We start from the raw sequence: 13,432 nt of genomic DNA on the forward strand, positions 1-13,432 counted from the left end.
GCTCGACGTCGCCGGTCTACTAACCACCCGTCCTGGCAACCCATCCTTTCGCACACCTGGAAACCTTCATTACGCACACCTGCGCCTCATTAAGCACACCTGGACTTCATCACCTCCCTGATTACTTCCCCTTTATATAGCACTCCGTTGTTATCACCCACCAGGCAATATTGTTTATGTTTCCATGTTTAGACGCTGTTCTTGTTTTGTATCGTTCAGTTTTCTTCGTCATTAAACTCACTAACTGCACTTGCTTCCTGACTCCCTGCATCTACGTTACAGAATATTGCTTCACAGAATGGAAGCAGCAACCAACCGAGACATCTCCCAGATGGTCAGCGAACAGGGAGACCTACTTCGCCAACACCACGATCAGCTGGCGCAACTGGGGACGGCGATGGATGAGGTCCTCCGTGTTCTTCAACATTTAGATCTTCCACAAGGGGCATCACCCCCAACGAGCGGAGGATCTTCTACCATGAGTCGACCCAGCGAGCCAGCACCCCAGACCATTCAGCAGTCTGCCCAGGTCAGCGATGCCCGTTTGTCCCTTCGAGACAAATATGACGGGACTCCATCCAAATGCCATCGCCACCACCGAGAGGACCAAGGTTGCCACGTTTATTTCCCTGTTGACTGGGCGGGCGTTGGAATGGGCTACGGCCGTCTGGGAGAGAGGAGAGGAGGAGCTGGGTTCCTATGGGAGGTTCATGGCTCTGTTCAGAGGAGTCTTTGATCATCCACCAGAGGGCAGAGAGGGGGGTGAGCGCCTACTCCAACTACGGCAGGAGGACCAGAATGAGCCGGCGCTCCGCACCTTATTCAGAAGAGGATTGCGTGAGGAGGTCCAGACGGAGCTGGCATGTCGAGACAACACCCTCTCATTGGACGCGGCGCACCGCACCTTATTCAGAAGAGGATTGCGTGAGGAGGTCTAGACGGAGCTGGCATGTCGAGATGACACTCTCTCATTGGACGCACTCATCGCGATCGCCATCCGTCTGGATAACCTCCTTCGGGAGCGTCGGCACTCCCATCGCCTCTCTCCCTCCTTTGTTGACCCATCTGAGTCAGAGCCTGAACCCATGGAGGTAGGTGCCACACACCTCCCAGCGGCTGAGCGACGCCGTCGGAGACAACCGGGGCTCTGTCCTTATTGTGGCCAGGAGGGATACCAGCTTCAACGGTGTCCGTTACGTTCTAACCCGAGAGCCACTAGAGCAGAGGGACAGTCCAGTGATCATCCGTCTCCTGGGGTAGGTGTGAGTATTCCATCATCTTCACTCTCCACCAAACCCTTCTTAGTACCGATTTCACTAGCTGGCTGTCCCTCATCTGTTGTTTACACAGCTCTGTGGACTCCGGTGCCGCGGGGAATTTTATTGACCAGGCCCTTGCCTCCTCCCTGATCATAACATCATACCCACTCTCCTCTCTGTTTCCGGTTCAAGCACTGGATAACAGACCACTGGGATCTGGCACAGTCACACACATCACAGCACCACTCACCATCACCGTGGGACCCCTGCACCAAGAAAGCCTCCCCTTCCTCATCATCCAGGCATCTGTACACAAAGTCGTCCTCAGCCTCCCGTGTCTCAAACTCACGACCCCACCATCTCCTGGCCGAGGATGGAGATTATGGCCTGGGCACCCGGATGCCGGAAGACCTGCTTTCCCTTACCTTGTGGTTCCACGTCGGTTGAGAGTCCTGTGGACTTCCTCATTGCCCCTGGGACTTTACCAATCGACCTGCTAACAGACTCTGCGCCTCCGCGCAGCCGCATCTACCCCTTGTCGGTGGCTGAAACCAAGGCTATGGAGGAGCACATCCAGGAGGCTCTCCAACAGGGTTTCATATGCCCATCCACCTCCCCTGCGTCGGCTGGTTTCTTCTTCGTGGCCAAGAAGGAGGGGGTCTTCGTCCATGTATTGACTACAGAGGTCTCAATGCCATCATCACCAAGTACTACTTTCGCCTCCCGTTGGTGCCGGCCGCCATTGTACAGCTCCGTGGGGCCCAGTTTTTTACCAAGCTGGACCTGCGGAGTGCCTACAATTTGATCTGCATCCAGGAGGGGGATGAATGGAAGACGGCCTTCAGCACGGTGTCTGGGCACTACGAGTACTTGGTGATGCCTTATGATTTAGCCAATGCTCAGTCGGTGTTCCAGGCATTCGTGAACAAGGTGCTTCAGGACATGCTTGGGCGCAAGGTGGTCATGTATATTGACGACATCCTGATCTACTCGGCCACCTTGGAGGAGTATATCACCCACGTCTGGGTAGTCCTGGGACGCCTCCTGGAGAAGCTTCTGTACGTGAAAGCGGAGAAGTGCCAGTTCCATCAGGTCGCCATCTCCTTCTTGGGATATCGGATCAGCCTGCTGGGAGTGGTTATGAAGGAAAGGAAGGTATATGCAGTCAGGTCATGGCCAGTCCCAACCCCCATAAAGGGACTACAACGGTTTTTGGGGTTTATCATATATTACCACCGCTTCATCAGGAACTTCAGCTCCATCGCCTCTCATCTCACCTCTCTCCTCAAAGGTGGTCCCCGTAAGTTGGCGTGGAATCCTGCAGCTGATGAGGCCTTCCGCCTACCCATTGCTGATACACCTAGACCCTACCCCTTCGTGGTGGAGGTGGACGCCTCAGATTTGGGTGTGGGGTCCGTCCTGTCACAACATCAAGGTAATCCACAAAAACTGTATCCATGTGCATACTACTCAGAAAAACTATCCCCTGCAGAGGAACTATGACGTCGGTGATCGGGAGCTCCTGGCGGTGAAGTTGGAATTAGAGAAGTGAAGACACTGGCTGGAGGGTGCCACGGACCCGTTTCTCATCCTCACTGACCATCGGATCTTGGAGTACATACTGACAGCGAGGAGACTGAACCCGCGCCAAGCAAGGTGGACCTTTTTCTTTACTAGATTGAACCTCGCCTTGTCATACAACCCAGGTTCAAAGAACATCAAAGCCGATGCCCTGTCCCGACTCCACGATTTAGGAGAGGTTCCTGTCCTGAGTGGTCCCATCATACCGCCCTCCCGAATCGTTGCCCCTGTGCTCTGGGACATAGATGTGGACATCCGCCAGGCTCTGGAGAAGGAACCCGCACCGGCTACCTGTCCTTCGGAGTGCACCTACGTTCCCAAAGAGGTAAGAGATCGGCTTTTGACCTGGGCGCATACATCCCTTGCCGCTGGACACCCAGGTATCACTCGCACCACTCAATCCATCTCCATTAAGTACTGGTGGCCCACCTTGGAGCAGGACATCTCCCGCTATGTAAACTCCTGCTCCGAATATGCCCAAACCAAGTCTCCCCGGAATGCACCAGCAGGGAAAATGTTGTTACGTTACAGTCCTATTCTAAAATTGATTAAATTGTTATATTTTTTCTCATCAATCTACACACAATACCTCATAATGACAAAGCAAAAACAGGATTTTAGACATTTCTGCCAAGGTTTTACTGAACTATTACATTTACATAAGTATTCAGACCCTTTACCCGGTACTTTGTTGCACCTTTGGCAGTGATTACAGCCTCGACTCTTCTTGGGTATGACGCTACAAACTTGGCGCATCTTTATTTGTGGAGTTTCTTCCATTCTTCTCTGCAGAGTCTCTCAAGCTCTGTCAGGTTGGATGGGGAGCGTCGCTGAACAGTTATTTTCAGGTCTCTCCAGAGATGTTCGATCGGTTTCAAGTCCGGGCTCTGGCTGGGCCACTCGAAGCCACTCCTGCGTTGTTTTGGCTGTGGGCTTAGAGTCATTGTCCTGTTGGAAGGTGAACCTTCGCCCCAGTCTGAGGTCCTGAGCGCTCTGGAGCAGGTTTTCATCAAGGATCTCTCTGTACTTTGCTCCGTTCATCTTTCCCTCGATCCTGACTAGTCTCCCAGTCCCTGACGCTGAAAAACATCTCCACAGCATGATGCTGCCACCACCATGCTTCAACGTAGGAATGATGCCAGGTTTCCTCCAGACGTGATGCTTGGCATTCAGGCCAAAGTGTTCAATCTTGGTTTCATCAGACCAGTGAATCTTGTTTCTCATGGTCTGAGTCATTTAGATGCCTTTTGGCAAACTCCAAGCGGGCTGTCATGTGCCTTTTACTGAGGAGTGGCTTCCATCTGGCCACTCTACCATAAAGGCCTGATTGCTGGAGTGCTGCAGAGATGGTTGTCCTTCTGAAAGGTTCTTCCATCTCTACAGAGAAACTCTGGAGCTCGGTCAGAGTGACCATCGGGTTCTTGGTCACCTCCCTGACCAAGGCCCTTCTCCCCCGATTGCTCAGTTTGGCTGGGCGGCCAGCTCTAGGAAGAGTCTTGGTGGTTCCAAACTTCTTCCTTTTAAGAATGATGGCAGACACTGTGTTCTTGGGGACCTTCAAAGCTGCAGAAATGTTTTGGTACCCTTCCCCAGATCTGTGCCTCGACACAATCCTGTCTCGGAGCTCTACAGACAATTCCTTCGACGGCTTAGTTTTTGCTCTGACATGCACTGTTAACTGTGGGCTTTATATAAACAGGTGTGTGCCTTTCCAAATAATGTCCAATCAATTGAATTTACCACAGGTGGACTCCAATCAAGTTGTAGAAACATCTCAGGGATGATCAATGGAAACAGGATGCACCTGAGCTCAATTTCGAGTCTCATAGCAAAGGGTCTGAATACTTATGTAAATAAGGTATTTCTGTTTTTTATTTGTAATAAATTAGCAAAAAAAACTGTTTTTGCTTTGTCATTATGGAGTATTATGTGTAGATTGATGAGGGGAAAATGTAATTTAATCCATTTTAGAATAAGGCTGTAACATAACAAAATGTGAAAAAGTAAAGGGGTCTGAATACTTTCCGAATGCACTGTATAAAGGTTTTAGCTCCAGCCCAGAACGACACTCCCAGTGAGGATCTCTATTAAGATAGTGATACAACTTAAACCTTAAGGCCAATACTGGTACCTACCATCGTCCATGATGGCTATTGTGATGCCTCTCCCAGTGTAGCCTAGTCCCCAAGCCTCAGCAACATTGAGGTCCAGTCCGGGGGTCCCATCAGCCTGGCCCGTGTTGACCTAATCAGTCACACAAACAATAAGGAGACAGGCCGTGACGCAGGACACCCAGCCGAGCGGACATTAGATAATTAGTCAACATGAAGGAAGATAGGGGGAGGAAGAGATGAGGTATGGGGGGGGGGGGGGTAAATGTCACGGATATGGCACTTTGCTGGGATCCTGCTGCGGAGCGTTTAATCTGTCAAGTGGAATGAAGGAAGGCACGTTGGCCCTGGCGGAAAGGAAAGTCACGCTTGCCAGTCTAGGGTAAACACTGGAGGAGGAGGCTAACATAAACAGGGAGATGAGATGGTGTGGGGAATAATGACTGGCCTAATGAGAAGACTTCATCTCCATACAAGGAGCAGCAGTGAATATGTCTGGGATCAGTTGTCAGTGAGTAAACAAGTATAATGGAGGCTGATGACTACTCACCAGATACCACTGTTTGCTGAATAGGGGGTCGGTAATTTTGATGTCAATTTCGTTGATGCTTCTGTAGCCTCGCTTCTGTCGGCCGAAACCCTCCTGGTCCAACACATTCTTTACCTGAGGAAGGAAACGGAAATATTACACCATTAGCCCTTTATATTGAGAGTAATCTGAATCAACTGACATGGAATCGTTTTAAGAAGGTAATACAATAGATTATTTAGCTATTTGATGTTGAATTTTAGGACCCCTTTAGGTATAAAAAAATATACACTACCGTTCAAAAGTTTGGTGTCACTTAGAGATTTCCTTGTTTTCGAAAGAAAAGCAATTTTTTAGTCTATTAAAATAACATAAAATTGATCAGAAATACAGTGTAGACATTATTTAAAAAACATTTGATAAAATATAGATTTTGGCCTTTACTACTAAAGCCCATAGAAACGCACAGAATAATACATTCATAAATGGCAAAAAGGACAGTAAAAAAATACATCATAAGAAACAAGGTTTTGAAGTGTCTGTCCTAAATCCAAGAGATATTTAAAAAACTCAGGAAAGATATATATAGATATATTTTTACACATATTTAATCCCTTTTTTTGGGTAAGGCACAAAACTACCTTCATACTTCCATTTGTTTTCTAATCCGGTACCGATTACCTTCAGACGAGTCCCGTTACACTTGTCGGGGTCGTAGAGTAAAACGGAAGAACACCATATATTTGTGAGAGTCTCCCCTTTCCATAGAGTGGTCATTATAGTTTGTAGGTCAGAACGGTCGGACGCTACAGACGTTTTTGTAAGAAGACCGATTTTTGGGATGTCTCATGGTCTGACAAACATCGCTCTAGCTCTGCCACCTTTCACCGCAGACCCGGAAGTGCGACACTGGCGGATGTGGTGGACTGAGACGCATCCAATACAAAAAACGAATACAGCGAGGGAAAAAAGTATTTGATCCCCTGCTGATTTTGTACGTTTGCCCACTGACAAAGAAATGATCAGTTTATAATTTTAATGGTAGGTTTATTTGAACAGTGAGAGACAGAATAACAACAACAAAATCCATAAAAACGCATGTCAAAAATGTTAGAAATTGATTTGCATTTTAATGAGGGAAATAAGTATTTGACCCCCTCTCAATCACAAAGATTTCTGGCTCCCAGGTGTCTTTTATACAGGTAAGGAACTGAGATTAGGAGCACACTCTTAAAGGGAGTGCTCCTAATCTCAGCTTGTTACCTGTATAAAAGACACCTGTCCACAGAAGCAATCAATCAATCAGATTCCAAACTCTCCACCATGGCCAAGACCAAAGAGCTCTCCAAGGATGTCAGGGACAAGATTGTAGACCTACACAAGGCTGGAATGGGCTACAAGACCATCGCCAAGCAGCTTGGTGAGAAGGTGACAACAGTTGGTGTGATTATTCGCAAATGGAAGAAACACAAAATAACTGTCAATCTCCCTCGGCCTGGGGCTCCATGCAAGATCTCACCTCTTGGAGTTGCAATGATCATGAGAACGGTGAGGAATCAGCCCAGAACTACACAGGAGGATCTTGTCAATGATCTCAAGGCAGCTGGGACCATAGTCACCAAGAAAACAATTGGTAACACACTACGCCGTGAAGGACTGAAATCCTGCAGCGCCCGCAAGGTCTCCCTGCTCAAGAAAGCACATACACAGGCCCGTCTGAAGTTTGCCAATGAACATCTGAATGATTCAGAGGAGAACTGGGTGAAAGTGTTGTGGTCAGATGAGACCAAAATCAAGCTCTTTGGCATCAACTCAACTCGCCGTGTTTGGAGGAGGAGGAATGCTGCCTATGACCCCAAGAACACTATCCCCACCTTCAATATTGGAGGTGGAAACATTATGCTTTGGGGGTGTTTTTTGCTAAGGGGAGAGGACAACTTCACCGCATCAAAGGGACGATGGACGGTGCCATGTACCGTCAAATCTTGGGTGAAAACCTTCCCTCAGCCAGGGCATTGAAAATGGGTTGTGGATGGGTATTCCAGCATGACAATGACCCAAAACACACGGCCAAGGCAACAAAGGAGTGGCTCAAGAAGAAGCACATTAAGGTCCTGGAGTGGCCTAGCCAGACTCCAGACCTTAATCACATAGAACATTTGTGGAGGGAGCTGAAGGTTCGAGTTGCCAAACGTCAGGCTCGAAACCTTAACGACTTGGAGAAAGTCTGCAAAGAGGAGTGGGACAAAATCCCTCCTGAGATGTGTGCAAACCTGGTGGCCAACTACAAGAAACGTCTGACCTCTGTGATTGCCAACAAGGGTTTTGCCACCAAGTACTAAGTCATGTTTTGCAGAGGGGTCAAATACTTATTTCCCTCATTAAAATGCAAATCAATTTATAACATTTTTGACATGCGTTTTTCTGGATTTTTTTGTAGTTATTCTGTCTCTCACTGTTCAAATAAACCTACCATTAAAATGATAGACTGATCATGTCTTTGTCAGTGGGCAAACGTACAAAATCAGCAGGGGATCAAATACTTTGTTCCCTCACTGTATCTCTATCTTAAACTGACGGATTTTGATGGGGATATCGACTCTAGGGGGTCTGAATAACTACCTCATCTCTGTAGTCCCCTGTAGCTCAGTTGGTAGAGCATGGTGCTTGCAACGCCAGGGTTGTGGGTTCGTTTCCCACGGGGGGCCAGTATGAAAATGTATGCACTCACTAACTGTAAGCCGCTCTGGATAAGAGTGTCTGCTAAATGACGTAAATGTAAAATTTACCTCACACGTACAATTATTTGTAAGGTCCCTCAGTCGAGCAGTGAATTTCAAACATAGATTCAACCACAAAGACCAAGGAGGTTTTCCATTGCCTCTCAAAGAAGGGCACCTATTGAGAGATGGGTAAAAAAAAAAAAAAGCAGACATTGAATATCCCTTTGAGCATGGTGAAGTTATTAATTACATTTTGGATGGTGTATCAATACACCTAGTCTCTACAAAGATACAGGCGTCTCTTTGAATGTTCCTGAGTGGCCTAGTTACAGTTTTGACTTAAATCGGCTTGAAAATAATCTATGGCAAAACTTGAAAATGGCTGTCTAGCAATGATCAACAACCAACTTGACAGCGCTTGAAGAACTGTTAAAACAATAATATGCAAATATTGTACAATCCAGGTGTGCTGTAGCTCTTAGAGACTTACCCATAAAGACTCACAGCTGTAATCACTGCTAAAGGTGATTCTAACATGTATTGACTCAGGGTGTGAATACTTATTGAAATGAGATATTTCTGTATTTAATTTTCAATAAATTTGCTAACATTTCTAAAAACATGTTTTCACTTTGTCATTATGAGATTTTTATTTATTTTCATTTTTTATCCATTTGGAATCAGGCTGTAACACAACAAAATGTGGAATAAGTCAAGGGGTATGAATACTTTCTGAAGGCACTGTACATCCCTAATGCCCTACCCCATCCAGTGGTGTCTCTAGTGTAGGGAGGGAGGGGAACGTCACATAAATCAACAGGCTAATTCTATTTGTCCCAGTCTGTGTCATCTGAATCATACAGGCCCTGCAGCTGGGGACGTGGGTCCCTACAGTACCACACAACACACACACACACACACAGCGATTTGAAAGAGGCTGTTTCAGAGGGTGTCCTAGCAGACAAAAGAACTCCCCAATTAGCCTGACAAAGTCCTTGCGTTTGTTCCCATCATCAAAGACACTTTGGGGTGGATCAAAGATACATCTGTGCTAGGATTTTTGACTAAAGAGCTTATTCACTGCTGCAACAGGGACACTTTTGCAAAAACAGGATCAACATCAGAGGGTGTTTTCTTTTCTTATGATTTCATAAAGATTTACAATGGTGTTTCTGAAGGAGAGGTTTGTTAATATCTGGGTTATATGGTCTAATCAAGATAAACTGACTGTGGACACAAACGGTATTCAAGATGAAAGGGAGACATTAATGAGGGGGCAGTGTGTTTCGCTGAAAGCAATGTAACTTAAGCCTATTTAGTATTAAAGCTAGAGTCCTTAATTGAAATACTAACAAAGGGACAACCCCGCCTCTGTTTTGGTAAAAAGCTGAGGGATGGGCCTGGAGAAATGTAACCACTCTCAAATTCATAGACAGAGCTATGGATTCAATGACTGACCATCCATCCATGTTATCAGAATTATAGTTTTAACTATGTTTTGAGGCTATTCAGTGTTTGTTTACATTTACATTGTTTACAAAGATTGCAGTAAAACAAGCTTATATTTTGTGTTTTGATGGGTATGACAGTTGAACCAAACTCACAAGGCATTTAGAAGTTATATTCTTCAAGAACCAATGGCATATATAATTCATGTATACATCCAAAAATGGATGTAGCAAAAATCCAAAAATCCCATTAGGAAATAATTGAACAGTCAAGCATAAAAAGCAGGTATCTCCACATTTGCAAATGTATTAAAATCCACATGCTTTTGTCTATCATTTACTGTACAGCAAAGTACACAACATAATCAAAAGAAAAGCTCAAGTCAATAAAATGGAGTCTGAAAATGTCATAACCAATATTGCTACATGAACTTGTAACCTGGCTTAATATTATATTGGACCTCATCTAACGGATCAAAGCCTTGAATCCTCTCACTCTCCCTGTCCTTCCCAGCGACTCTGAGGCAGTTATACTAAGGTAAAGGTATAGCAATGAAAGATGAATCAGACAGCGACCAGAGCCAAATCAAGTGACTGTACAGTAATGCTTTATATTCTCTCTAGAGTCGGGCTACAGCCTCATTTCCAGACTGGAGAAGGGCTCTCTATCTGGAAGTTATTAGGGAGAGTAAAGAACCTTGGTCTACTTGTCACCAGCTGCTCAAGGACACTGTAATTTAGTTGGAACTCCTTGCTCAGAATGACTGGTACAGTACACTGTGCTGTCTTAAGATGAGCTCTTTAAATGTAGCTCTCTCCAGCTAATAGCTCATCCTCAGATGGAATTAACATTATTTTGCATAATGTCAAGGTAATTTTCCATCACGGCGCTACTATTGAATTCCAAAATCTTTCAACTCCCTTTACAGGCTTGACTTAAAAATATAACATATTGCAGCTAGTGGCTCAATTTTGCCAAAAAGCAATTCAACCACAGCTAGGTTCAAATCAAATCAAATCAAATTGTATTTGCCACATGAGCTGAATACACAGGTGTAGACATTACCGTGAAATGCTTACTTACAGCCCTTAACCAACAATGAAATTATTTTTTTATAAAAAAGTAAAATAAAACAACAACAAAAAAGTGTTGAGAAAAAAAGAGCAGAAGTAAAATAAAATAACGGTAGGGAGGCTATATATACAGGGGGGTACCGGTGCAGAGTCAATGTGCGAGGGCACCGGCTAGTTGAGGTAGTTGAGGTAATATGTACATGTGGGTAGAGTTAAAGTGACTATGCATAAATCATTAACAGAGTAGCAGCAGAGTAAAAAGTTGGGTTGGGGGTGGGGGGGGGGGCAGTGCAAATAGTCCGGGTAGCCATGATTAGCTGTTCAGGAGTCTTATGGCTTGGGGGTAGAAGCTGTTGAGAAGCCTTTTGGACCTATACTTGGCGCTCCGGTACCGCTTGCCGCGCGGTAGCAGAGAGAACAGTCTATGACTAGGGTGGCTGGAGTCTTTGACAATTTTGAGGGCCTTCCTCTGACACCGCTTGGTATAGAGGTCCTGGATGGCAGGAAGCTTGGCCCCAGTGATGTACTGGGCCGTACGCACTACCCTCTGTAGTGCCTTGCGGTCGAGGCTGAGCAGTTGCCATACCAGGCGGTGATGCAACCAGTCAGGATGCTCTCGATGGTGCAGCTGTTGAACTTTTTGAGGATCTGAGGACCCATGCCAAATCTTTTCAGTCTCCTAAGGGGGAATAGGCTTTGTCGAGCCCTCTTCACGACTGTCTTGGTGTGTTTGGACCATGATAGTTTGTTGGTGATGTGGACACCAAGGAACTTGAAGCTCTCAACCTGTTCCACTACAGCTCCGTCGATGAGAATGGGGGCGTGCTCAGTCCTTTTTTTCCCCCTGTAGTCCACAATCATCTCCTTTGTCTTGGTCACATTGAGGGAGAGGTTGTTATCCTGGCACCACACGGCCAGGTCTCTGACCTCCTCCCTATAGGCTGTCTCATCGTTGTCGGTGATCAGGCCTACCACTGTTGTGTCGTCGGCAAACTTAATGATGGTGTTGGAGTCGTGCCTGGCCATGCAGTCATGGGTGAACAGGGAGTACAGGAGGGGACTGAGCACGCACCCCTGAGGGGCTCCCGTGTTGAGGATCAGCGTGGCAGATGTGTTGTTACCTACCCTTACCACCTGGGGGCGGCCCGTCAAGAAGTCGAGGATCCAGTTGCAGAGGGAGGTGTTTAGTACCAGGATCCTTAGCTTAGTGATGAGCTTTGAGGGCACAATGGTGTTGAACGCTGAGCTGTAGTCAATGAATAGCATTCTCACGTAGGTGTTCCTCTTGTCCAGGTGGGAAAGGGCAGTGTGGAGTGCAATAGAGATTGCATCATCTGTGGACCTGTTGGGGTGGTATGCAAATTGGAGTGGGTCTAGGGTTTCTGGGATAATGGTGTTGATGTGAACCATGACCAGCCTTTCAAAGCACTTCATGGCTACAGACGTCAGTGCTACGGGTCGGTAGTCATTTAGGCAGGTTATCTTAGTGTCCTTGGGCACGGGGACTATGGTGGTCTGCTTGAAACACGTTGGTATTACAGACTCAGTCAGGGACATGTTGAAAATGTCACTGAAGACACTTGCCAGTTGTTCAGCACATGCTCTGAGTACACGTCCTGGTAATCCGCCTGGCCCCGCAGCCTTGTGAATGTTGACCTGCTTAAAAGTCTTACTCACATCGGCTACGGAGAGCGTGATCACATAGTCATCCGGAACAACTGGTGCTCTCATGCATGCTTCAGTGTTGCTTGCCTCGAAGCGAGCATAGAAGTGGTTTAGCTCGTCTGGTAGGCTTGTGTCACTGGGCAGCTTGCGGCTGTGCTTCCCTTTGTAGTCTGTAATAGTTTTCAAGCCCTGCCACATCCGACGAGCGTCAGAGCCGGTATAGTACGATTCAATCTTAGTCCTGTATTGACTCTTTGCCTGTTTGATGGTTTGTCGGAGGGCATAGCGGGATTTCTTATAAGCGTCTGGGTTAGAGTCCCGCTCCTTGAAAGCGGCAGCTCTACCCTTTATCTCAGTGCGGATGTTGCCTGTAATCCATGGCTTCTGGTTGGGGTATGTCCGGTCACTGCGGGGACGACATCATCAATGCATTTATTGATGAAGCCAGTGACTGATGTGGTGTACTCCTCAATGCCACTTTTTTATTAACCGAGTCACTGGTGCTTCCTGCTTTAGTTTTTGCTTATAAGCAGGAATCAGGAGGATAGAGTTATGGTCAGATTTGCCAAATGGAGGGCGAGGGAGAGCTTTGTATGCGTCTCTGTGTGTGGAGTAAAGGTGGTCTAGAGTTTTTTTTCCTCTGGTTGCACATTTAACATGCTGGTAGAAATGAGGTAGAACGGATTTAAGTTTCCCTGCATTAAAGTCCCCGGCCACTAGGAGCGCTGCCTCTGGATGAGTGTTTTCCTGTTCACTTATGGCCTTATACAGCTCATTGAGTGCAATCTTAATGCCAGCATTGGTTTGTGGTGGTAAATAGACAGCTATGAAAAATATAGATGAAAACTCTCTTGGTAAATAGTGTGGTCTACAGCTTATCATAAGATACTCTACCTCAGGCGAGCAAAATCTCAATACTTCCTTAGTATTTGATTTTGTGCACCAGCTGTTGTTTACATATATACACAGACCGCCACCCCTTGTCTTACCGGAGTCAGCCGTTCTATCCTGCCGATGTAGCATATATCCCGTCAGCTGTATG

At 46.4% G+C, this 13,432-nt stretch overlaps 1 protein-coding gene across 1 annotated transcript in view; it reads right to left on the reverse strand.

Moving 5' to 3' along the window:
• Nucleotides 1–13,432, reverse strand: part of pcsk2 (proprotein convertase subtilisin/kexin type 2) — a 91,223-nt gene that overhangs the window by 70,521 nt on the left and 7,270 nt on the right. The window contains exons 3-4 of the mRNA XM_084153288.1: nt 5,502–5,615; nt 4,976–5,084 (exon numbers count right to left, since the gene is read on the reverse strand). Coding sequence (XP_084009414.1) covers nt 4,976–5,084; nt 5,502–5,615 — 223 coding nt within the window. The remainder of the gene's footprint in view (nt 1–4,975; nt 5,085–5,501; nt 5,616–13,432) is intronic.

The sequence above is a fragment of the Coregonus lavaretus genome, assembly GCF_964263955.1.
Source record: "Coregonus lavaretus genome assembly, chromosome: 36".
Lineage (NCBI taxonomy): Eukaryota > Metazoa > Chordata > Actinopteri > Salmoniformes > Salmonidae > Coregonus > Coregonus lavaretus.